This window comes from Balaenoptera musculus, chromosome 2, assembly GCF_009873245.2.
Source record: "Balaenoptera musculus isolate JJ_BM4_2016_0621 chromosome 2, mBalMus1.pri.v3, whole genome shotgun sequence".
Classification (NCBI taxonomy): domain Eukaryota; kingdom Metazoa; phylum Chordata; class Mammalia; order Artiodactyla; family Balaenopteridae; genus Balaenoptera; species Balaenoptera musculus.
The window spans coordinates 89,810,895-89,838,345 of NC_045786.1; the positions used below are offsets into that span (position 1 = coordinate 89,810,895).

The window sequence follows — 27,451 nt, forward strand, 5'->3', positions numbered from 1 at the left end:
TGGATCATATCTGTTATGCTAGTGATACTAGCAAGTTGTTTATGTGGTTGGTTTTGAGAGCCTCTACTGTTTTTTTTTATTTGTTTGTTTTTTATGAATTTATTTATTTATTAACTTATTTTTGGCTGTGTTGGGTCTTCGTTGCTGCATGCGGGCTTTCTCTAGTTGTGGCGAGTGGGGGCTACTCTTCGTTGCGGTGTGTGGGGTCCTCATTGCGGTGGCTTCTCTTGTTGCGGAGCACGGGCTCTAGGCGTGCGGGCGTCAGTAGTTGTGGCACGTGGGAGAGCCTCTACTGTTTATAACCTTTAAGATGTATTAGTTGTATCAAATAGGGATGTGAGATAAAAAGAAGTTGTGTGTGTCTCTGTATATATATTTGCAGTACTTTCGTCCATACAGTTTTGGAGTTGAACTTCTATTTACTTAGTGATTTGAATCTGCATGTTCATGTTTTCCCTCCTGATTTAGAGGATGCCCCAGTTTCTTTAGCCCTTGAGCTGGCATCTTACATTGGCCCTTTGTGTCTAAGCTCTTGGAATGCCATGTTTTCTCCTGCTGCTTCCTTCTTAACCATTCAGCTGAAACTTCCAGTGCCTAGGGCTATAGTGTCCTACTTAAGAAAAAATTTTAAATGTTACCATTCCAGAATTTCATCTATTTTCTTATTTCCATTGAGGGTTTTTTTTCTTTTTTTTAATAAATTTATTTATTTATTTATATTAATTTTTGGCTGTGTTGGGTCTTCGTTTCTGTGCGAGGGCTTTCTCCAGTTGCGGCGAGCGGGGGCCACTCTTCATCGCGGTACGCGGGCCTCTCACCGTCGCGGCCTCTCTTCTTGCGGAGCACAGGCTCCAGACGCGCAGGCTCAGTAGTTGTGGCTCACGGGCTTAGTCTCTCCGCGGCATGTGGGATCTTCCCAGACCAGGGCTCGAACCCGTGTTCCCTGCATTGGCAGGCAGACTCCCAACCACTGCGCCACCAGGGAAACCCCATTGAGGGTTTTATTACATAGTTCTCCATGCTTTTTTCCCCTCCTGATCCTTTCCTTTTGGTAGCAGTAGGTCTGGGCTTATACCTGAAGTCCTTCCCTTCTTCTGGATTTATTCTCCTAGGAACTTATTCTGTCTCTGACATTCATCCCCGCCTTTGCTGCTTCTGTCCTTGTACTAGTCTTGTGGTTTCTTGTTTGGATTATTAAAATAGTTTCCTCACTGGTCTCCCTACCTTCTCCTTCCAATCTATCCTTTATACTTCCAGCGGAGTAGACATCCCAAGCACTTTCTCAATCATGTTACTTCCTTACTTAAAATTTTTTATGAATTCCATTTGCCTCTACCTTATAAGCCAAACAACATATGACATTTAAGGCCATCCTTCATTTTATTCCAACCAACTTTTCCATTATTTTCTCTCACCCTTTGCTTCAACCATACCAAATTCTTTTCCCTAACACTTAACAGTACTTTTGTCCCTTTTTGCATTGTTCACTGTGTTCTTTTTAAAATGCATTTCCTTTTCTCTTTCTGACTTACTTCACTCTGTATGACAGTCTCTAGGTCCATCCACATCTCTACAAATGACCCAGTTTCATTCCTTTTTATGGCTGAGTAATAGTCCATTGTATGTAGGTACCACATCTTCTTCATCCATTCCTCTGTTGATGGACCTTTAGGTTGCTTCCATATCCTGGCTATTGTAAGTAGTGCTGCAATGAACATTGGGATACATGTGTCTTTTTGAATTACGTGGTATCTAGAAAAATGGTAGAGATGATCTTATTTGCAAAGCAGAAATAGAGACACGGAGAGAGATCAAACTTATGGATACGAAGGGGGAAAGGGAGGGGGTGGGATGAATTGGGAGATTGAGATTGACATATATACACTCTTGATACTATGTATAAAATAGATAACTAATGAGAACCTATTGTATAGCACAGGGAACTCTACTCAGTGCTCTTTGGCAACCTAAATGGGAAGGAAATCCAAAAAAGAGGGGATATATGTATACATATAGCTGATTCACTTTGCTATACAGTAGAAACTAACACAACATTGTAAAGCAACTATACTCCGATAAAAATTAATTAAAAAATAAATAAATAAAATGGATTTCCTCCTTCCTGTTGTAATTCTGTCAGTCCTTTAAGGCTCAATTTAGTTTTTCTTTTTCATTTTCACTTAAATATCTAGGTGCTTTTCTTCTTTTTCTTTTTAAAAATTGAAGTGTAGTTGATTTACAGTATATTAATTTCAGATGTACACCATAGTGATTGAATATTTTTATAGAGTATACTCCATTTAAAGTTATTACAAAATATTGGCTATATTCCCTGTGCTATATAATACTTCCTTTTAGCTTATTTATTTTATATATAGTAATTTGTATCTCTTAATCACCTACCCCTGTCTTACCCCCTCCCCATTTTTCTCCCCAGTGGCAACCACAGTTTATTCTCTTTGTCTGTAAGTCTGTTTCAAGTCTGTTTTTTTATATTCATTTGTTTGTTTCATTTTTTTAGATTCCACATATAAGTGATAACATACAGTATTTGTCATTCTCTATATGACTTATTTCACTAAGCATAATACCCTTCAGGTTCATCATGTTGTTGCAAGTGGTAAAATTTTATTCTTCTTAAGGCTGAGTAATATTCCATTGTGTGTGTGTGTGTGTGTGTGTGTGTGTGTGTGTGTGTGTGTGTGTGTGACATCTTCCTTATCTATTCATAAGTTGATGGACACTTAGGGTGCTTCTATATCTTGGCTATTGTAAATAATGCTGCTATGAACATTGAGGTGCATGTATCTTTTTGAATTAGTGTTTTCATTTTCTTTGGATATATACCCAGGAGTGGAATTCCTAGATCATATTGTCTATGAGCTATTTTTAGTTGTGTTGGGAACCTCCAGACTGTTTTTCATAGTGGCTGCATCAATTTACATTCCCACTAACAGTGTACGAGGGTTCCCTTTCTTCCCCGTCCTCACCAACATTTATTATATGTGTTCTTTTTGATGATAGCCATTCTAACAGATGTGGTTTTGATTTGGATTTCCGTTATGATTAGCAGTGTTGAGCGTCTTTTCATGTGCTTCTTGGCCATCTATATGTCGTCTCTGGAAAAATATCTATTCAGGTTTTCTGCCTATTTTTTAATCGGGTTTTTTTTTTGATATTGAGTTGAATGAGCTGTTTATATATTTTGGATATTAACCCCTATTGGTCATATCATCTGTGAATATTTTCTCCCATTCAGTAGGTTGTCTTTTCATTTTTTTTTTTAATTTTTTAAAAAAATTTTTTATTTATTTATGGCTGTGTTGGGTCTTTGTTTCTGTGCGAGGGCTTTCTCTAGTTGCGGCAAGTGGGGGCCACTCTTCATCGCGGTGCACGGGCCTCTCATTATCGCGGCCTCTCTTGTTGCGGAGCACAGGCTCCAGACGTGCAGGCTCAGTAATTGTGGCTCACGGGCCCAGTTGCTCCGCGGCATATGGGATCCTCCCAGACCAGGGCTCGAACCCGTGTCCCCTGCGTTAGCAGGCAGATTCTCAACCACTGCGCCACCAGGGAAGCCCGGTTGTCTTTTCATTTTTTCAGTGGTTTCCTTTGCTGAGCAAAAGCTTTTAAAGTTTAATTAGGTCCGATTTGTTTACTTTTACTTTTGTTTCCTTTGCCTGACAGATCTAAAAAATTGCTAGGATATATGTCAGTGTCTGCCTGTGTTTTCTTCTAAGGATTTTATGATTTCTGGTCTTACATTTAAGTCTTTAATCCATATTTGGTTTATTTTTATACATGGTGTGAGACAATGTTCTAATTTCATTCTTTTACATGTAGCTGTCCAGTTTTCCAAGACCACTTATTGAAGAGACTGTCTTTTCTCCATTTATGTTCTTGCCTCCTTTGTCATAGATTAATTGACTGTAATTGTGTGGGTTTATTTCTGGGCTCTCTATACTGTTCCATTGATATATGTGTCTATTTTTTGTGCCAGTACCATGCTGTTTTGATTACTGTAGCTTTGTAGTATAGTCTTAAGTCAGGGAATGCGATACCTTCAGCTTTGTTCTTTTTTCTCAAGATTGCTTTGGCTTCTAGGTATTTATTTTAATAAAACATGTTCTTAGGTTACTAACCACTCTCACTTTTTACTTTCTTTTTCTTTAAAGATGTTTTTAAACATAAGTTTTGGAAATATATTCATATGGTACAAAAATAAAATAATTAAAAATTCATCAAAAGTAAACAGTTCTGCATTTTGAAAAACACTATTAAGCAAATGAAAAGTCAAATCACAGACTGGAATAAAATATTTGCAAAACACACATCTGACAGAGGACTTTATATCCAGAATCTATAAGCAACTCTCAAAACTCAATAATAAAGAAACAAACCTATAAAAATAAGCAAAAGATTTGGATAGGCATTTCATTAAAGAATAGATACTACAGATGGCAAATAAGTACATGAACAAATTCTGAACATCTTTAGTTATTAGGGAAATGCAAATTAAAACCACAGTGAGATACCATTACACAGTAATTAAAATAGTTAAACCTAAAAAACCAGACATTTCTAAGTGCTAAGGAGGGACAGAAATCAGAGGTTGCCAGCCAGACACTGGGAGTCAAGGGAGGGGATTGACTATAAAGGGCATTAAGGGAACTCTTGGGGTAATTGTACCCAATAACTTAAGTTTATGAATATGTGAATTACATGTGCAGGAGAGGTACAAGTTGCCACCATCTTTGAATTGAGTTTGAATGATATAGCCAAGACACAGAGAGGTTGGCATCTTATTTTACTTAGACCTCATGGTCTTAATATACTTATTTGTAACCAGAGCCTGAATATTAATGTATATACTATGATGCTTGTCGTGAAAGCATTTATGTTTTCTAATGTACAGAGTTTATTTGTCATAAATCCTACTTTATTTTAAAATGGTAGGAAAAAATGGGAGTCATTGATAACTAAAATGGGACTCATTGATAACTAATATGTTTTAAATATATGATTTAGAGATATTCTCTAATTTTTATAATTTCACAACTATTAAAAAAGTTAGAAATTTAAGTAGTGTTTTCTTGACAATAATACACGTTTCTCCCTTCTACTTCATGGGCTCAAGTGTGCTGAACCTCATGCTATTTAAAGCTCAGTTACTATTCTTTGCTTGGTTTTGTAGCCTCGAGCTGTGGCAGGCTTTCGAGGGACAGTTCGTTACGCATCAGTCAATGCTCATCGGAACAGGGTAGGTATATGAACTAGAGTCGTGGCTGTATAAGCATGCTGATGCTTGAATCAGATTGCCTTCTTTACATTAGAGTACAGAGGTGTGGGAAGTGCTTGGGAGCAGAAGGAAAGGTGTTAGAAATACTAACTCATGGTGTGGTGTATAGTGGATAGATAATAGATGTGTGCAGCTGCATAGAACATAGAATTTAATTTGGCAGAAAATATAATGGCTAATTATATATATGTCTATGGGGAATCTTGTGTTCTTAATTAGATATAAGTATTAAATTTACTATAGAATTTTGAAGAAAGAAAATATCTGTGTTCTATTTCAAGAAGTTATTTGGGAATTCATACGATCAATACCTAATGAAGGAGGTCATTTTATCTGTAATATACATCTAATCTGTGATATCCCCTCTCCATCAAACTTTTGTTTTCATGAAGATCTAAAGTATAGCAACTTAAAATTTTTTTTTCGTCTTAGTACATTATACCTCTCCTCTTGGGTTAAATTAAAAAAATTTCTCTCTCTCTTTTTTTAACTTTCATTCTTTTGTTTTGCTCTAAAATTTTTTTTCCTCATCCTGAACCTTAGTTATGAATAGGAAAGGTGGGTACTTTATGGATTCTCAATTCTTGAACTTGTTTGGACAGAGTTGAGAAATAGTCTACTTGATTTAAAACCACAGCATTCTCTTGATAAAATGAAGAGAAATCTTTTCTTGGTCTTTTGTTACCTTATTCTTGTTCTGTGAAGCCAAAACTGCTTTAATAAAAACTAGACCAGGACTTCCCTGGTGGCGCAGTGGTTAAGAATCTGCCTGCCAATGCAGGGGTCATGGGTTCGAGCCCTGGTCTGGGAAGATCCCACATGCCGCAGAGCAACTAAGCCTGTGTGCCACAACTACTGAGCCTGCGCTCTAGATCCTGCGAGCCACAACTACTGAGCCCATGCGCCACAACTACTGAAACCCGTGTGCCTAGAGCCTGTGCTCCACAACAGGAGAAGCCACTGCAATGAGAAGCCTGCGCACCTAAACAAAGAGTAGCCGCCGCTCACCGCAACTAGAGAAAGCCTGCACGCGGCAACGAAGACCCAACGCAGCCAAAAATAAATAAATTTAAAAAAAATAATAACTTGACCAATGCTAAATGTAATAGGAAGAGAATGCTGTGGTTTTATATGCTATGCTTCAGTTAATTTGGTTTCTTAGGATGTGATTATAAATTGAAAATAGGAAAAGTATTTTTATCAGTGTGTAGCACTCTGCCAAGCATTTTAACTCATTTGGTTTGATTCAGTGTTGCTTTATTTTATGGTATTTAGTTAATTATTCTACCTTGAAAAGAAAGTATGCATCCTCCAGATAGATTTTTGCAGAAGTTTAGAAGTACTATGCTTTCTAATTAATTCTATTAAAGAATATGTCCACATTGGAATCTTTGGAATAGGACATTCTTTTTGAGATAAGCATAAACATTTTCAGAGATCATAATAGCTATATAAACATTTTCAAAATAGCTACTAGAAAGAGATTTTATATATATATATATATTTTTTTTTTTTAATTTGAAGAGTAGAGATTTCTTCTAAAAGCCTTTCCAGCATAGAGTGCTCTATCAGTTGCTCTGTTAACCTGCTTATTAATCTTGGTAGAGAAATTTGATAGTGTATAGCAGTGGTTCTTACCCTTCTTTTCTGCTCCCAACACACCTGAGGACTAGAATGCTTTACACAGTAACACAGCTTCACAACAGTGATTGTCAGTGTATGTGGTGACACCGGAGTGCAGCTAGTGGAACCTTGAGAGGGTCTTGTCTAATTTAAAAAGAATTCCCAGGTAATTCTAAAATATACTTCTTTCTTCCATACTCTGCGACCATGATTGGATAATTTCTAAACTTAATACACCGCATTTCTATTTTTTGGGTACCTAAATTTTAAACTTTTTTTTTTTAAGTAGAAGCAGGTTTATTTAGAGAATCTTAAACTTTTAACGTAAATAATTCCCAAACGATACAAGGACTTTTCAAAATACTTGAAGAAATCTGTTTACTTCATCTCATTGTTTTCCTTCATTTTAATCCTTTGTTAATATTTGTTTTATGTCAGTACTTGGAAGAAATTATTTTACTTTCCTCTGGTTCTATGGTTGCTACTGAGATCTTTGTCCACGTATTGTTGTTCCTTTGTATTTAATTTGTCCTTTTTTTCTTGACTACTTTTGATATCTTCTCTTTGTCTTTGGTGTCCTGCAGATATGTTCAAATGTGCCTTGGTGTGGATTTCTTTATATTTATTTTGTTTTGAGATTTGTTTTGCTTCCTGAACATTCACATCTTTCATCTATTCTGGAAGATTCTCAGACATTGCTTGTTTAAATGTTGCCTCTTTTCCTTTCTCTCTGTACCTTTATTTTCATATCTCCAAATTGATGTGTCTTAAACCTTCTTGTTCTGTCTTCCATGCCTTTTAAGTTCACTCTCAGATTTTCTCTTTTGGTCTCTTTTTTGCATTCTAGATAATTTCTTCAGATCTGTCTTCTAGTTCATTAATTCTTTTTTTCTGGTGTGTTTGATCAGCTTTTAACCTGTCCATTGAGTGTGGGTTTTTGTTGTTGGTGGTGGTGGTGATGGTGTTTTGGCCATGCCACGCAGCTTGTGGGATCTTAGTTCCCTGACCGGATATTGAACCCGGGCCCTTGGCAGTGAAAGCACCTAACCACTGGACCGCCAGGGAGTTCCCTAACCATTGAGTTTCTAATTTCATATTTGTGCTTTTTATTTCTAAATGTTCTTTTTAGTCCTTTTATAAATCTAATTGGTCTTTTTATTTGCAGGGAGAGAATATGCTTCCTTTCTTGTGACTTTGATTCTATTTTTTAAACATTTTAAATATCTTATTTCATATTCTGTATCTTATAATTCCATTCTGAAATTCTTGGATATCTAATTCTGCTCTTTATAGTTTTTCTTGCCATTAGTTTATGGTAGCTTGCTTTCTAATTTTATAATTGCAAGTAATGAACTTATATTTGGTGGGGCTTTATCTATAGGAATTCAATTAGGTCTGAATTTAAGGGTATCTTGAGAGGATTTTCATTTGCATCTATCATTACTGTAGGACAGGATCACCCAGAAAACACTTAATTTCTGGGCCTGGTTTCCTGGACCACACAAACAATATAAATTTAAACCCCAGATCTGAGTGAGGGGTAGTCCTATGGTAACAAATTCTCAGGGCAAATTTTTTTTAACCACTCACTTTATCTTTTTGATAGTGGTCAAATTTTACAGAAAAAAATTATCGTAGTATAACATACATACCAAATACTGCACTAAAGATAGTCCTTTGAGGGTCCTAGCTATATGTTGGGGGTAGAGGTGGGGAAGTGTCTCAGTTACAAATCCTGTCTTGTGTAGGCTCAATGCTTTTACACCTGTCCCCTTCATGATTGATAAAACCCTTGTTGATAAACCTATGACAAATGCCCCCAAAACAGCCAAAGCCTAGAGCTTCAGTATTAGGTTGCTTCTCACGTTTCCAGCTTTCTTTTAATTTTAGCTCTTAAGATTTCCTTTGCTTTTTTTTTTTTTTTTAATTATTGTAGTAAAGAACACATAACATTAAATTTACCACCTTAACCATTTTTAGGTATACAATTCAGTAGTGTTAAGTATATTCATATTATTGTGCAACAGATTTCTAGAACTTTCTCATTTTGCAACACTGAAACTGTACCCACTAAACACTAATTCCCCTCTCCCCCTTCCTCCAAGCCCTTGGCAACCACCTTCCTATACTAATTAGTGAACTCATTTATTAATTAATGGGCTCTTAATTATTTCCAGCATTTCTGGGTTTTGGGATGTTCTTTGTATCAAAAGTTTTTCAGTATATCTGTTATGTAGATTGCTGTATAGCTATACATATACACAGATATACCTACCAGATAGTTTTACAGGAAAATGAAACACAATAGTTAAGCCTTAGACCAATGTAATGTACTCACAAGGAGTGGTAATGTAATGTGACTGAATTCTCTTTTGCTTATGAAGGAAATGGGAAGACATGATGACCTTTGGTCCTTATTCTACATGTTGGTGGAATTTGTGGTTGGTCAGCTGCCTTGGAGAAAAATAAAGGACAAGGTAATTTTGGAAATGGAAATGTTAGGACTTCCCTGGTGGTTCAGCGGTTAAGACTCCACGCTCCCAGTTCAGGGAGCCTGGGTTCGATCCCTGGTCAGGGAACTAGATCCCACATGCCACAGCTAAGAGCCTGCATGCCGCAGCTAAAGATCCCACATGCCACAACTAAGACCCGGCACAGCCAAATAAATAAATAAATATTTAAAAAATAAAAATAAAACCTTTAAAAAGAAATGGAAATGTTAGTTTTGGTAGGGGAAGGAGTAAAAATTTCTGGGTAGGCATTTTTGTTGAGATTATACTTATGCATAAGAATTAAAAGTTACAAACATTTTCACTATATCCCAATATGTATATTTTTCTTTCTATGAGCTGATATTAGAGATATAATTAATGTTATGACTTTTTTTATGTACATGGAGAATAGATACTAATTTAAGTACAATTGTCATTTCTGATTTGACTTCTAGCCCTCCCTCTTAGGTTTTATTTTTACTAGTTCTCTTTTTTTCTTTTTTATAAGTCAATTAGGCTTTTAGTTTTTAATTGTCACATTATATTGTTTGATTTGAAAACTATAAATGTATGTGTTGATAAAGAAAAGTAGACCAGATTTAAGGTCAGCTCTTTCTTTTGGGGAGCTATCTGTTCACTTATGCAGAACTGTGTTACCCCTTTGGTTCTGCACTACAGTCCCCTCCCCCTGCACCCTTAAAGCAGTGTGCATTAAGCTGTTAGCTATTAGTAAGAGCTCAGTTCTTGCTTTATGCTTAATTACCCACTGCCTCATTCTGTAGTACATACCCTTGAGACTGTTACTGAGAGGCTCTTAATGTGTAGCTGCCAAGAGAAATTGACTTTGGTTCCTTTTCTCTTTACTTCCCAGGAACAAGTGGGCTCTATTAAGGAGAGGTATGACCACAGGCTTATGTTGAAACATCTCCCTCCAGAATTCAGCATCTTTCTGGACCACATCTCCTCTTTGGATTATTTTACAAAACCAGACTACCAGGTAATCATCTTTGTGAGTTCTGTGGGTTAATTCTTCTCTCTCATTTAGTCTGTCTTCACTCATTGTACTGTTGAGGGTGCTGTAAATGAGTATGGGAAGTCCCTAGAATAATACTATTTTAATACATCCTGAGAAATGTGGTTAAACTGACTGATGATGACAGTGTCCACGTCCGCACGTGAGCGCACGTGTGTGTGTTTCCTCCCTCCTGGACGAACGTACTTCATTAGAGTTTTAGGTTTGTTCATCATGTAACATTTTAACTGTTCCTGCTGTGGTTCTTCTGGTGTATAGAATTGCTGATAGTTCAAATTATGAAAATCCTATAGCTAATTTATTGACCAGAAGGAAATGTCCAACTAGGTAATGTATCTGTCGAGGGCTTGAGGGCTGCATAGTGTATGTTAATATGCTATGGGGCAGCAGTCAGTGAAGATTACTGGCTCCGTTTTGTCTGTGGTGAGTGAAACATTTCCTCAGAGCATCAGTTAATGAGGCCTTACAAGGGTGACTAGGATTACCACAAATTGCATCCCTAACCCCAACCAGCTAGATTTCAGAAGATTCTGTTGCTCTCAGGGGGAACTTGGTCAGAGCTTAATGCAAGATAATCACTACCACTGAAAACATAAATGCAAGGCACACATTGATTAATAATAATAATTTAAAAAAATATATTAGTGTATCATTTTTATCTACAAAGGACAACATATAGGCTTTACTGCCTGTTAATGAAAGTTTCATATTCTAAAGTGTTGTCAGTGTCAAAAGACTAAAAGATTGTCTACAGCACAGTGAACTTATTTGCATATAATAACTAGTTCTTTGTGAAAATGCAGCTTTTGTAATATATACAGAATATAAAGCAGAGAGGCAACATACAGCCTTGGGTCCTTAGAGACCTTAAGTAGGTGAGCCTGTGTTATTCTTGTCTATATGGCTATTTGAGTTATAAACTGTATAGGCTAACAAATGGAGGAAATACATTGTATATGAGTCACTTTGGAATATGTTCTCATTTATATTTTATGGGTTTTCTAAAATGCGGAGAGTTCACGTTACTTGCAATAAAATAATGAAATTTTACTTGTAAGACTAGATTCAGGAGGAGCTAGGAATTGTTACAACTTTCTCATCTTGGGTGCTAATAATTTTTTTATTGACAAAGCTTGCGTGCAAATATCAAAGTTTACACAGCAAAAAAAATTTTAATTACATTCTCTGCTTAGTTATGCCTACAATCTAAAGAAGACTAATGTTCACCAGCTAAAGTTTGAAACTTAGACCTATAATTAATTTAATTTAAATTAACAAAATATTGTTCTCAGGTTTTTCATTTGGACAATTTCTAAGGGGAATCTCTGTGTTTCTGTCACCTGATAACAAAACAAAATATAGTAATTTCCCTATTTTAGGAAGAGAGAGAGCAGGCATAACATTTTCATTGTTTCACAGATTCTATAAATAATCTGCTTCTCTTTTGCTCTCTGATTTTCCGTAAGCAGTGAGTGGGAGCAGAGGACAGGTAGATGGGAGAAGGGTAATTGGGAAAAAGATGTTGGCGTAAGTGACAGGTGTATTCTGATGACTAGTATCAATGTGATGTCAGGTTCCAAAAAGATCTGACCTTTGCAGTTTCTGTCTCTTGCTTTCCTCACAATGCTCTGCTGCAGTCTTCATTTTGAGAAAAATTACTTTGTTTGTTTTAATTTTTATTTTATTTATTTATGTGGTTGCGCCGGGTCTTAGTTGCGGCATGCGGGCTCCTTAGTTGCGGCATGTGAACTCTTAGTTGCGGCATGCGTGTGGGATCTAGTTCCCTGACCAGGGATCAAACCCGGACCCCCTGCATTGGGAGTGCAGAGTCTTAACCACTGCGCCATCAGGGAAGTCCCCTCTACTTTGAATCTGAATGTTCTTGCGAACTGATGGTTAATTTTACAGTTTGGAATTCTGAATATGACTTTAATTACTGTTCTTTCAGAATTTTAAATTCCTTATGGAACAACCAGTGTAGTTAGCAACAACAACAAACCTCCTCCAACAGCAAGCATACGAGTACTTAGTGTGACTGCTTCCCTAGTGTTATCAAAGGTCAAATAACAGTATGTCTCCAACTTTATATATTCTGAGACAAGACCAAAGTAAATATATTTTATAATCAAAGCGTTAAATGATGCTGTTTTCCAAAGCCACTTTCACTGTGAATGTCTGTGTTTGTGAATCCTTAAACATCATAGTTTCTTGCCAGAGAACATTATTTTAAGTTGCATATGGCCAGCACATTACCAGTAACCTGCTAGTGCTCACTCTGACAGCATGTGCAGACCTAGAGAGGAGAGCTGTTTGCTTTCTACCGGGAATCTTTTATGCATGTCTTAGGTTGAATAAAGGCTGACACTTGCTTTGGGAAAGCTTTATGGTGTTTTGGGAAATTACACCCAAGTTTATACTTAGTATTTATGTATGTCTGTCTTACCTACTGGCTTTTAAATCCTGGGGGTACAGACATGTCTTATTTTGTTTTTTTATTCCATACTACCCTGGCACTGTGCCTGGCACCCAAATTTTCAACAAATGTTAGGAAGATTGAATTGAATCTTACTTTGCCTAATAATCTCCTACTCAGGAAATAGAAGAAAAATCAGCTCTCGTGAGTGCATAAATACTGTTTTCTGTCTGTTAAACTAAAGGTGAAGATGTTAGAATTATAGTCAAGATTAAAGCAGATATCTTATTATGAATACAGTTAGCCCTCAATATCTGCAGGGGTTTGGTTCCAGGACCCCTGGGGATCATGGGTTCTCAAGTCCCTTATATAAAATGGCATAATATTTGTATATAACTTATGCACATTCTCTCGTATACTTTAAGTAATCTCTACATTACTTATAATACCTACTATAGTGTAAATGCTATGTAAATAGTTGCTGGTAAGTTTTGCTTTTCGGAACTTCCTGGATTTTTTAATATTTTTGATCTAGTTGGTTGAATCCTCGGATATAGAACCTGCAGATTGTTTTTGTTATTAGATTTTGAAAGAGTATATCAACTATAAGAGATGAGTGCTGGGCCATGAATCTTCTCTGGTGAAAAAATTGTATAGAACTATACACACACAAGTACATGTAAAACTGGTGAAATTTGATAAACTGTCTGGGTTGTAGCAATGTCATTTTCCTGTTTTTGATATTGTACTCTAGTTATTTAAGATGTTACTGTTGAGGCAAACTGGGTAAAGGAGACTTCTTTGTACTATTTTTACAATTTCCTAGGAATCTATAATTATTTCAAATTAAAAGTTTAAAAAAAGTGCTGGGTCAACATTTTCAGAAATGTAGATAGTGATTAAAACATTCGATCTTGTTGTTGCCACCTTATAATTTAAATAAAAATTTTAAAGTGTTTTGAGAAAGGGAGATATTTCTGAGGGGTGCCTAGGAAAATCTTATCAACCTTGAATTCCACCACAGGGCTGCTCCTGTAGGTGACACTGTTACTAGTTAATGGGAAACTAAGATAGCAGCATCAGATTAGATAAAGAAGAACCCTTGGTGCCTTTACACATTATTATCACAGTAACGATACACAGCGTTGTCACAATAATACCTGGGTAGTAGTATTATCCCTCTCTTACGAAAACTTAATTTAGACATGTTGCCTGGGAAAACTAGTGGTTCTAGAGGTGGTATCTGAACCCATTTCTGACTCATTCAAAAAGGTCCAAGCTCTTTCTAGTTTACCAACATGCCTTCCTTAGAGAGGTGGCCACGAACACAGCAGGCACTGTTAAGTAAATACTAACGTGAGTGGCTAATAAAGTTGCAGGGAAAGAACTAAAAAGTTATATGAAAAATTATCAGAAATTATTGTCAGTAACTAATAGGATCGCATGATCCTGACATAAGAACAAAAAAAGTATCTTTATTAGAGTGTCAGATTATGTTAAGCATCATTTAGCAAATTGAGAAGACTAATGAAACCCGTAAATATACACACCATTGGTGAGCCTGAAACTAAAATGTGTCTATCAGCCAGTTCACACACTGACACAGCATTGCTAAAATCAGAGGATATGAGCGAGGAAATCCAAAGCCAACTAAATGTCATTAATCTTGTTAATATACTTTCCAGGTTTAGGAATGGGACTATTTATACAGAGATTACATCAAAATTTAGCAGGCTTGCCTCTTGCTTTGGGGGACTTAGAGCCATTTTAGGATCCCCTGACTCTAATAATGACAAAGTTAAAATTTTCAGAAGGCACAGATGGGCTGCTTGTGAAGCAAACAAACAAGAGGTTGAGCTAGAGAAACAAGGGGGAACATCCCATAAAATAAGATGTGAAGGAAGGTCTCTCTCGCTTAAGCTGCCATTTAAGCTGAGCCCTAAAAAATGGGACTGTATTGGCCATGTGGAGAGCAAAGGCAAGAGGAAGAAGGTTACAAGCAAAAGGAAGAACATGAGCATAGGCTCTGATGTGAGAAAAGAACGGAAAGAAGACAAGTGGCTAGAATGTAGCAAATGAGGGGAGAAAGTGGTTTGAGACAAGATTGGAAAGTAAGGCAGAGGCCAGGTGATACAGGGCCTTGTCAGCCTTGTTAAGGAGTTTGATTTTATTCTAGTGCAACAGGAAACCTTGGAGTCTAATAAACAGGAGCATGGTGATCCAATTTGTGTTTGAAGAGGATTGCTTTTGTAGTTGTGTGTGTTCAAATGAGGCAGAGGAGAATTAGAGACTACTTAGGAAGGTATTGAGAGAGGCTGAGCTATGCCTTAGAAAGAAAGAAATATTTTAAAAATCAGTGTGTTAACACCACAGAGGTTTATTTTTTGCTCACAGAACAGTGTAGTTAAGTCGGGCCTCTCTCCTGGGCAACTCTCAAGTGGTATCTTGAACATCCAGGCTCCACCCATATTTTGACACTGCTGTCTTTAATCCATGGCCTTTACAGTCATCAGGAAAGGGAAGAACAAGTATGGATGATGGTTTAGGGGTTTCAGACCAGGCCTGAAAGTGATCTAAACACTTTGGCATATACCCCTGTGACCAGAACCCATTCACACTGGCTCAATTCTAACTGCAAAGGAGGCTGGGAGATAGTGTCTTCCTAGGCAAGGAATGATGATGGTCTTGACTTGGATATAAGCAGTGGAGATGGAGAGAAGTGGATGAATTCTTGCTTTCCCTCTTTTAATTATCTCCTTTCATTCTCAGTTGTACTTATGTGTTCCATAAGTACCCCTCAGTGCAGTCAAATTGGACTCCTAGCACTTCTTCCAGCTTGTCCTGCCTGGAATGCCTGTGTTTCATAACGCTGCTTGTCTTGTGAAATTGAAGGCCTGACTCAGATGCCACAGTCTCCTCTGATTCCTTTCAGACAGGAGTGATTTCTTATGCTAAACTCTTATAGCGGTACTTTGTTTTCTCTCTTTACTAGATAAATTCCATTAGAGCCAGTACCTTGCACATTTATCTCAGTTTTCTCAAGAAGTTAGCACAATGATAGGCATTTAATAAAAGTTTGCCAGATTGAATGAAATCTGCTTAATCTGATTATTGCTTCTGTTAAATGCAAACTCTCTGAAGAAAAGACTGTGTTTTCTTCACTCTTGCATTCCTAGTGCCCAGCGTAGTAGGCATTCAGTGTATGTCTGAGTCAATGAATGGGTATTTGGTATAACTATGTAGAATACAGCAGAGTCACAGAACATCCATCTTTACTTGACTCACTTAAATTCAGCTGCATATGCAGGAGATGGAACAATTTTAACATGTCTGTGATTCTGCTTGCCCTTTGGCTCAGCCATGCCCTGTGTGCCTTTGTGAATCTGCTGTTCCCTCACTCTTTCTCTCATTCACAGCAGTCAGGCTGCACTGACTATGATTCTAATGTTTAAAAGGACAGTAATTTGGGGGGTACAATATAACCCCTAAATGTAGGTAGCTTCATTCACATTCATCTGAAGAAATAGAAGTCTCTCCCAATGCTGGAGAAAAAAATCTAGCTATTTTGCATCTAGTACAACTACTATCCTGTACTTTATTTATGGGCATCTTAAGAAGCTTTCAAGGATAATTTCAACTTTATACTGTTTTTGCCTTGCCTGGTATGTGGTCAGACCACTCAAGATGGCTGTTCTCTTGCTCTCTGTACATCCCCTGCTCGACCAGTCCCTGCTTCATCTACACCGTGCTCACATGAATGGCCTTGCCCCCTGGCCCAGCTTGTGATTATTCTAGTTCTTAGGCCAGAACTGCTCCACCTGCTAGTTTATTAAAGGGAAACATCAGCCCTTGTGATGGTCATTAATCTGAGGGGCTGTGAGGGACTTGCCCCAGTTGCTGGTTTCCCTGGCAACTGATGAGCCAAGCTGACATCAATTTCCCCTATCAGTGGTAGCCTCCTTCTTCCCCTAGTAGTGAAGATTGCTGCCATGACCTGCCTGCTGTCTGCCATGCACCGTGGGGTGTTGCTCCAGGACCCTCTTGCTGCGGACATGTAAGGTTCCCTTTCTAATAAACCACTGATGTCTCTGGCACTGTCTCTTGGCTCTTTCTTCAGTCTTGAGGCCTGGCAGGTACAGGGCTTGCAGGTCTGTGGGGTGCAGCTCAACACCTGCTGACTGGCTGTAACTCTAACATGGCGGAAATGGCACTGCACTTAAAAGAGCTGTTTCACTTGGTGCTTTGCTACACACCATTTGTATGGCCTTTCTAAACCTGTTTTCTTGTCTGTGAAATGGTGAAAATGCCTACCCCACAGTGTTGTTAAGATTTTAATGAGGTAATTGTGAGAATGTTTTGTAAATTGTAAAGCATCATGTGAATGAAAGTGGTTTTACATGTACCTCAGTGACACACTGCGTTTGCTTATAATTATCGCACTTTTCTTCATTCTTGTATTGTACTCAACGTTACTTCTTTGTTAATAGAACTTCTATTTCCTTTATGCTGCTTTGTCCTGTTATGGCAAAAAGGAAATGTTGCTTACCTTTTTCATTGAGCTTTTTAGGAGGCATCGAGAAGCTTAGACATGGCCAGTTTACCTTGTGGGCTGATGAGCACCTGGAAGAAATGACATTGGTATCAGGCAGCACAGTGGCTGAGCGACCATGCTGCCTCACACTGCCTCAGGTCCCCTGGGGTGGCCGACCAAGGGGCACTCCTGAGTCATCCTGGTATCTTATAAGTGGTGAAAACAGCCTAAAACTCTGAAGCTTCTTCAACTAACTCTCTTTATTTGATCTTTCTTTTTTTGGTTCTGTTCTCCAAAGGATGCGCGCAACATAATTTTTTTTTTCCCTCTACCAATGCTGCTAAAAAACCCCCAGAAGAGGAGAGAAATCTAGAACCTGTGCATTTCTTTTCCTCTATGGCATCTACTTATCACTGAAGTGAGGCAGTTTCTTTTGCCGTAAATAGTCTGTCTTTGAATCAGCCAAGCCAGCATTGTCATTGTGCTCTGCTGGTTAAGTGCTTTACTGATCCATTAATTTACCATTTATGAACTGAGAAGGAATCAGGCTTCTCCGTCCTCAATATCACGTTGCAAATAGTTCTTGTTTTTCAAAGACTGGACTTTGTCTGCGTTTTCTTTGAAAGGGCAAACTGGGATTTCATGTGGAGATAAATATGATAAAGCTATTGATTGCATTTGTGCTAAGGATAAGAGGAGGGGTGCTTCCCTAAGACATTATGTCTATGTCAGATGAATGATTGCTATAAAGAATAAGGGTATTGCCCTGCCCACTCGAGCCTGGGAAACCTGCTGAGCTCCCAGGCCAGGTCCCCTGCCCTCCAAAGAACCCTCCAGGCCACGTGGATCCTGGGGGCAGAGGAGGGAGGCCCTCCTAGGGGAGAACAGGAGAGGCAGGAGGGAGGGGCCCTTCAGGACCAGAGGAGCAGGAGCGGGAGAGGAGCAGAGGGTGTTTGCCTCACCCACTAGGGCCCAGGAAGCCTGCTGGGCTCCCAGGCCAGGTCCCCCACCCTCTGAGACCAGAGGCACGCCTGGACCCCTTCTGTTCCATTGAGCCTAAGCCCCACACCCCTCCAGGGCCTTTTCCAGCCCTGTGGGTCCTAAACATAGGCCCCGCCCACTGCCCAAACCCCACCCCTGCCTAGACCCTGCCCGCCACAGGTAAGGCTTTTTCCACCTTTTTTTTTATTATTGTGCTTCTGTTTTACCTTCCAGTTGTTGTTTCATCTATATTTTCATTTTTTCATAGTCTTTCTAATATATCTGTTAGTTTCCTAGTCTAATTTTATTTTTTACTCTTTGTTATTGTTCTTTATTTTTTTGCCACCCCATGCGGCTTGCGGGATTTTGGTTCACGAGCTGGGGGGCATCAGGCCGAAGCTCCTGCGGTGGGAGCTCCGAGTCCGAACCACTGGACTAACAGAGAACCTTAGACTGTTCATCGGAGTGAGGTCTCCCGGAGGTCCTCATCTCGGCACCGAGACCCAGCTCTACCCAACAGCCTACAAACTCCACTGTTGGAAGCCTCAGGCCAAACAACCAGTAAGAGAGGAACACAATCACACCCAAAAAAAAAAAAAAAAAAAAAGAGACAGCAAAAAATATATCACAGATGAAGGAGCAAGGTAAAAACCTACAAGACCAAATAAATGAAGAGGAAATAGGCAATCTACCCGAAAAAGAATTCGGAGTAATGATAGTAAAGATGATCCAGAATCTTGGAAATAGAATGGAGGCACGGATTGAGAAAATACAAGAAATGTTTAACAAAGATCCAGAAGAACTAAAGAACAAACAAACAGTGATGAACAACACAATAACTGAGATGAAAAATACACTAGAAGGAGTCAATAACAGAATAACTGTGGCAAAGGAAAGAATAAGTGAGCTGGAAGACAACATGGTGGAAATAACTGCCGAGGAGCAGAATAAAGAAAAAAGAATGAAAAGTATTGAAGACAATTGCAGAGACCTCTGGGACAACACTAAACACACCAACAGTCAAATTATAGGGGTCCAAGAAGAAGAAGAGAAAAAGAAAGGGTCTGAGAAAATATTTGAAGAGATTATAGTGGAAAATTTCCCTAACATGGGAAAGGAAATAGTCACCCAAGTCCAGGAAGCACAGAGAATAAACCCTAGGAGAAACACACCAAGATACATATTAATCAAGATAACAAAAATTAAATTCAAAGAAAAAATATTAAAAGCAGCAAAGGGAAAAATAAAAAATAACATACAAAGGAATCCCCATAAGGTTATCAGCTGATTTTTCAGCAGAAACTCTGCAGGCCAGGAGGGAGTGGCAGGATATACTTAAAGTGATGAAAGAGAAAAACCTACAATCAAGATTACTCTACCCAGCAAGGATCTCATTCAGATTCAACAGAGAAATCAAAAGCTTTTCAGACAAGCAAAAGCTAAGAGCATTCAGCACCACCAAACCAGCTTTACAGCAAATGCTAAAGAAACTTCTCTAGGCGGGAAACACAAGGGAAGAAAAAGACCCACAAAAACACACCAAAACAATTAAGAAAATGGTAATAGGAGCATACATATTGATAATAACCTTGAATGTAAATGGATTAAATGCCCCAACCAAAAGACACAGACTGGCTGAATGGATACAAAAACAAGACCCATATATATGCTGTCTACAGGAGACCCACTTCAGACCTAGGGACACATACAGACTAAAATTGAAGGGATGGAAAAAGATACTCCATGCAAATGGAAATCAAAAGAAAGCTGGAGTAGCAATACTCGTATCAGATAAAATAGACTTTAAAATAAAGACTGTTATAAGAGATAAGGAAGGACACGACATAATGATCAAGGGATCAATCCAAGAAGAAGATATAACAATTATAAATGTTTATGAACCCAACATAGGAGCACCTCAGTACATAAGGCAAATGCTAACAGCCATGAAAGGGGAAATCGACAGTAACACAATAATAGTAGGGGACTTTTAACACCCCACTTACACCAATGGACAGATCATCCAAACAGAAAATAAATAAGGAAACAAAGCTTTAAATGACCCAACAGACCAGATAGATTTAATTGATATTTATAGAACATTCAACCCAAAAGTGGCAGAATATAGTTTCTTCTCAAGTGCACACGGAACATTCTCCAGGATAGATCACATCTTGGGTCACAAATCAAGCCTTGGAAAATTTAAGAAAATTGAAATTGTATCACGCATCTTTTCTGACCACAACGCTATGAGATTAGAAATCAATTACAGGAAAAAAAACTATAAAAAACACGAATACATGGAGGCTAAACAGTGCACTACTCAATAACCAAGAGATCACTGAATAAATCAAAGAAGAAATAAAAAAATACACAGAAACAAATGACAACGAAAACACGACGACCCAAAACCTATGGGATGCAGCAAAAGCAGTTCTAAGGGGGAAGTTTATAGCAATTCAATCTCACCTCAAGAAACAAGAAAAATCTCAAATAAACAATCTAACCCTACACCTAAAGCAACTAGAGAAAGAAGAACAAAGAAAACCCAAAGTCAGTAGAAGGAAAGAAATCATAAAGATCAGAGCAGAAATAAATGAAATAGAAACAAAGAAAACAGTAGTAAAGATCAATAAAACTAAAAGCTGGTTCTTTGAGAAGATAAACAAAATTGATAAACCATTAGCGAGACTCATCAAGAAAAAGAGGGAGAGGACTCAAGTCAATAAAATTAGAAATGAAAAAGGAGAAGTTACAAGAGACACCGCAGAAATACAAAACATCCTAAGAGACTACTGCAAGCAACTCGATGCCAATAAAATGGACAACCTGGAAGAAATGGACAAATTTGGGAAAGGTACAATTTTCCAAGACTGGACCAGGAAGAATTAGAAAATATAAACAGACCTATCACGAGTAATGAAATTGAAACTGTAGTTAGAAATCTTCCAACAAACAAAAGTCCAGGACCAGATGGCTTCTCAGGCGAATTCTATCAAATATTTAGAGAAGAGCTAACACCAATCCTTCTCAGACTCTTCCAAAAAATTGCAGAGGGAGGAACACTCCCAAATTCATTCTATGAGGGCACCATCACCCTGATATCAAAATCAGAAAAAGATACCACAAAAAAAGAAAATTATAGACCAATATCACTGATGAACATAGATGCAAAAATCCTGAACAAAATACTAGCAAACAGAATCCAACAGCATATTAAAAGGATCATACACCATGGCCAAGTGGGATTTATCCCAGGAATGGCAAGGATTCTTCAGTATACACAAATCAATCAATGTGATACACCATATTAACAGATTAAGGAATAGAAACCATATGATCATCTCAAAGATGCAGAAAAAGCTTTTGACAAAATTCAACACCCATTTATGATAAAAACTCTCCAGAAAGTGGGCATAGAGGGAACCTACCTCAACATAATAAAGGCCATATATGACAAACCCACATCAAACATCATACTCCATGGTGAAAAACTGAAAGCATTTCCACTAATATCAGGAACAAGACAAGGATGTCCACTCTCGCCACTCTTACTTAACATAGTTTTGGAAGTCCTAGCCACGGCAGTCAGAGAAGAAAAAGAAATACAAGGAATACAAATTGGAAAAGAAGAAGTAGAACTGTCACTGTTTGCAGATGACATGATACTATACATAGAAAATCCTAAAGATGCCACCAGAAAACTACTAGAACTAATCAATGAATTTGGTAAGGTTGCAGGATACAAAATTAATACACAGAAATCTGTTGCATTTCTATACACCAACAATGAAAGATCAGAAAGAGAAATTAAGGAAACAATCCCATTTACCATTGCAACAAAAAGAATAAAATGCCTGGGAATAAATCTACCTAAGGAGGCAAAGACTTGTACTCAGAAAACTATAAAACACTGATGAAAGAAATCAAAGATGACATAAACAGATGGAGAAACAGACCATGTTCTTGGATTGGAAGAATCAATACTGTGAAAATGACTATACTACCCAAAGCAATCTAAAGATTCAATGCAACCCCTATCAAACTACGAATGGCATTCTTCGCAGAACGAGAACAAAAAGTTTTACAATTCGTATGGAAACACAAAAGCCCCCGAAGAGCCAAAGCAATCTTGAGAAAGAAAAACAGAGCTGGAGTAATCAGGCTCCCAAATTCAAACTATACTGCAAAGCTACAGTAATCAAGACAGTATGGTACTGGCACAAAAACAGAAATATAGATCAACGGTACAGGATAGAAAGCCCAGAGATAAACCCATGCACATACAGTCACCAAATTTATGACAAAGGAGGCACGAACATACAGTGGAGAAAAGACAGCCTCTTCAATAAGTGGTTCTGGGAAAACTGGACAGCTACTTGTAGAAGAATGAACTTAGAACACTACCTAACACCATATACAAAAATAAACTCCAAATGGACTAAAGACCTAAATGTTAAGACCAGACACTATAAAACTCTTAGAGGAAAACATAGGAAAAACACTCTTTGACATAAACCACAGCAAGATCTTTTCTGATCTACCTCCTAGAGTAATAAAAATAAACAGATGGACCTAATTAAATTTAAAAGCTTTTGCACAGCAAAGGGAACCATAAACAAGACGAAAAGACAACCCTCAGAATTGGAGAAAATATTTGCAAACAAATCAACGGACAAAGGATTAATCTCCAAAATATACAAACAGCTCATAGAGCTCAATATCAAAAAAACAAACTATTAAAAAATGGGCGGTGTTGGGCAAAGTAGGTCACGTGGCCAAGCCCAGAGTCAGTGTAGGAGAGCAGTATCAAAAAAAAAAAAAAAAAAAAAAATGGGTGGAAGACCTAAATAGACATTTCACCAAAGAAGATATACAGATGGCCAAGAGGCACATGAAAAGATGCTCAACATTACTAATTATTAGAGAAATACAAATCAAAACTACAATGAGATATCACCTCACACTGGTCAGAATGGCCATTATCAAAAAATCTAGAAACAATAAATGCTAGAAAGGGTGTGGTGAAAAGGGAACCCTCCTGCACTGTTGGTGGGAATGTAAATTGATACAACCACTATGGAGAACAGTGTGGAGGTTCCTTAAAAAACTAAAAATAGAACTACCATATGACCCAGCAATGCCACTAGTGGGCATATACCCTGAGAAAACCATAATTCAAAAAGAGATATGTACCACAGTGTTCATTGTGGCACTATTTACAATAACCAGGACATGGAAGCAACCTAAATGTTCCATTGATAGATGAATGGATAAAGAAGATGTGGCACATATATACAATGGAATATTACTCAGCCATAAAAAGAAATGAAATTGAGTTATTTGTAGTGGGGTGGATGGACCTGTAATACAGAGTGAAGTAAGTCAGAAAGAGAAAAACAAATACTGTATGCTAATGCATATGTATGGAATCTAAAAAAAAAAAAAGGTACTAATGAACCCAGTGGCAGGGCAGGAATAAAGATGTAGACATAGAGAATGGACTTGAGGACATGGGGGTGAGGGGGAAGCTGGGGTGAAGTGAGAGTAGCATTGACATGTATACACTACCAAATGTAAGATAGATAGCTAGTGGGAAGCAGCCGCATAGCACAGGGAGATCAGCTCGGGGCTTCGCGATGACCTAGACGGGTGGGATAGGGAGGATGGGAGGGAGGCTCGAGGCTCGAGGGAGGGGATATGGGGATATATGTATGCATGTGGCTGATTCACTTTGTTGTACAACAGAAACTAACAGCATTGTGAAGCAATTATACTCTAATAAAGATGCAGTTAAAAAAAAAAAAGAATAAGGATGTTCCAAGTGGTGGGATATTGCATCATGCATTTTTGGGACTACACATGCTTATGTATACAATTAATTTATTTTAGATAATGCATTTTTGTTAAATTTTTTCTTGTTATTAAAAGTAATACATATCATAATACAAGTTTGGAAATTGCAGAAAATAGGAAGTCCGAATAATTCAGAATCTCATTACCCAGACATAGTACCTGATTTTTATGTACTTTTTTGTGTCTTGAATAATATGTTTTAGAAAAAGCATTTTATTGTATATCCCATTAGAATTAAGAAAAACAACTACCTCTTATTCGTAAGTGCAATCAGAAGGGAAATTGACACAAGTAATCAACAACAGTAGCCACATAAAAAGTAATATTGCATTGTTGTCTGTCCAGATCTTCCTCAGGTCCTCCCTCCTCTTTTCTTCCCCTTCCCGCCCACCCCCCCCCCCGCGCCCCCCCCAAGTCTCCTTCCCCCAACCTCCTCCCTTTCCCTACTCCGTTCAAGGAAGATTCACCTTCCTGATGATGTTATGCTTCTAGTGTTTCTCACACTATTTCACCAATTTCTCCTATTGCAGCAAAGTATGAGCATGTTCTCAAGAGGTCCGGGAACCGTCTTAAAGTGTCAGCCATAAGTCCACAATTTCTTTGTATTCTCTTGATTTATCCTAAAGGTTCCTATGAATTTTGCTTTCTAACTTCTTTGTGTTCATTGTATTATAAAATATCATATTAAATGTCTTACTCTGAGTAAAATTCTCCAGGAAGCTGTGCCACATTTATCAAATGACTTTAAACTCTCTCTGGCATATGGCTGCATCCCCTGAGGGTGCACGTTACCCTAATTTGAGAAACCTGGACTCTTTAGATAAATTTGTATTTTCTAAGAATACATTATTAAATAGAAGAATTAAAGGAGTCAGATATATACTAGATTTCCAGTGATTCTCAGTGGAGAGATATGGATCATGTCTTCCTAGAGGGAAGTGTCAGAATCATCTGGAAGGTTTTTTCAGATTTTGCTCTGCTTCCTTTTCAGTTTGAGAATTACTGCACAGTGAGCTCCTGTTCTGATTGGAAAGTGAAAGTGTTTTAATCCTCAGTAGTACTGGGCTATAAAAAAGGATGAGGACCACAAGTTTTATTTATTTATTTACACATACATACATATATGTGTATATGTATATTTGATTTCTAAGGTTAATGATTTATATTCTGAAATCTAGTTGAATGAGTAACTGAATTGAGTTTTCCGGTCTTATTATTTATTTTAGCCAAATGTGATATGATGAATTCAGTTACCAAAAAAAAAAAGAAAAAAAAAAAGGCCTTGACTTGTCCTATTTCTACTATCCCAGTCTGTTGAAGTTTAGGATTTAGAGCAACCGTGGTCCTGAATTAGAAAATTATTCTGCTACATTAGAAATGTTTTGCTCTTTAAGGTATCTGCAGAGCTCTAATCATCTGACCATTTGTTCCCAGTAGGGTGCCTTCAATGCTTCAGTGCTTTTAGCTTTCCTTCTATTTCTTTTGTCATGTGCCCTCCATCCTTCTGCCTCCTGCTGCTGGTCTCAAGTTATCACCATCATAGTAACGAACTGTTTCTTATTTTTGGACCAATGGCATATGCTACATTTTCTAAGACATACAATACTATGATAAATGTAAGAAAAGAATTCCATCATCTGACAATAAAAACTGTTTAGGACCATGCCTATTGCCACGCAGTACAGGCAGAGCATTTAGCAGTAGCAGTCTGAGTATTCACACAGCAGAGCAGATGCTGCCTCGTGGATAGGGACTCCACTTTTCAGGAAAGAAACATGTCACTCTGTGGGAACCTATGAGAACCTCAATTTCCAGAGTTGGAAAGAGGTCCAAGGTCTGCTGTTTCAGTTCTCAGGTGCAGGGTTTCAATCCATCTTCCTTTCATCCTTTGTGTTTTCTAAAGCCCTCTACCTCTGACAATTTGGGAAGATCTGAGCTGTAACATCGATAACTTATGTCAACAAAAATAGGACCAAAATAAAAATTCCAAGGTTTTATAACTATGCCTTTCCCAATTCCTTTTAGCTTTTTAGTTTCCCTTTCTACATCTATTATTTTTTGGCAGGGAGGACTTAAAACAAAAGGTAGGATATGTGAATCTTTCAGCAAGTATTAGTACAAATAAACATTTATTCTCAAACTGTTTTTAGAGTACTATTTAAGGGTTCTGCACCCACAATTCCAATTTCTTTTTTTCCCACACCACCAAGCAATTCTCTGACACCAGCTGGATTCCTAAAATTTAACTCAATTCTGACACCATCTACCCAGAGATAAATAGCATCAGATTTCACAGGTTAAGGACTCATTCCCACAAGACTACCTTCCACTTTAGATACCAGCTACAAGTCCTAGTTGTCATGTGTACTTCTGACTGACTGGCTATAAATTGGAGGTTGCCATGACCCCGTCCTTGGGTTTGATTAACTTGCTAGAGTGGCTCATAGGCCTTGGGAAGCCAATTTCCCCCCTAGATTACCAGTTAATTACAAAGGCTATAACTCAAGCAGCCAGATGGAAGAACTGCATGTAACAAGGTATGAGGAAAGGGTGTGGAGCTTCCATGCCCTCTCCAAGGGCACCACTCTCAGTACCTCCACATGTTCACCAACCTGGAAGGTCTCTGAAGCCCATCCTTTTGGGTTTTTATGGAGGCTTCATTATATAGGAATGATTGGTTAAATCATTGACCACTGGTAATTGATTCAACCTCCAACCCCTCTTCCCTCCCCTGGAGGCCAGGGGTGTGGGACTGAAAGTTCCAACCCTCTAATCACATGGTTGGTTCCTCTGGTGACCAGCCTCCATCCTTAGGTGCTTTCCAAAAGTCACCTTATTAACATAAACCCAGTTGTGGTAGAAAGGGGTTTGTTATGAATAACAAGACACCCATTTCACCTTTATGGCTCTGAAGTGATTTCAGGAACTGAGGAGTAGAGATCAAATACTATAACAAGAAATGCTCCCACTGCTCTTATCTCTCAGAAAATTTCAAGGGTTTTGGGAGCTGTGAGTCAGGAACTGTGGACAAAGACCAAATATATATGAGAAGTGTATTTTTGGTCCTGTAAATGACCAAATATTTATTTCATATAAATCACAATATGGCACTCTTAGACATAAGGCATTGGTTAGATACAGTGATGAGCAAGATCAGACATGTACCAGCCTCATGGAGCTTACAGTCTGGGTGAACTCAATTAAATAATCAAAAATAACTATAGTT

At 38.0% G+C, this 27,451-nt stretch overlaps 1 protein-coding gene across 8 annotated transcripts in view; it reads left to right on the forward strand.

Annotated features, from left to right (window-relative positions):
- The window catches only part of TTBK2 (tau tubulin kinase 2), a 162,298-nt gene that overhangs the window by 100,006 nt on the left and 34,841 nt on the right, over window positions 1-27,451 (forward strand). For all 8 annotated transcript variants that reach the window (XM_036844336.1, XM_036844337.1, XM_036844338.1 and 5 more), the window contains 3 exons: window positions 5,192-5,257; window positions 9,304-9,396; window positions 10,283-10,408. In XM_036844336.1, the coding sequence (XP_036700231.1) occupies window positions 5,192-5,257; window positions 9,304-9,396; window positions 10,283-10,408 (285 nt within the window). The remainder of the gene's footprint in view (window positions 1-5,191; window positions 5,258-9,303; window positions 9,397-10,282; window positions 10,409-27,451) is intronic.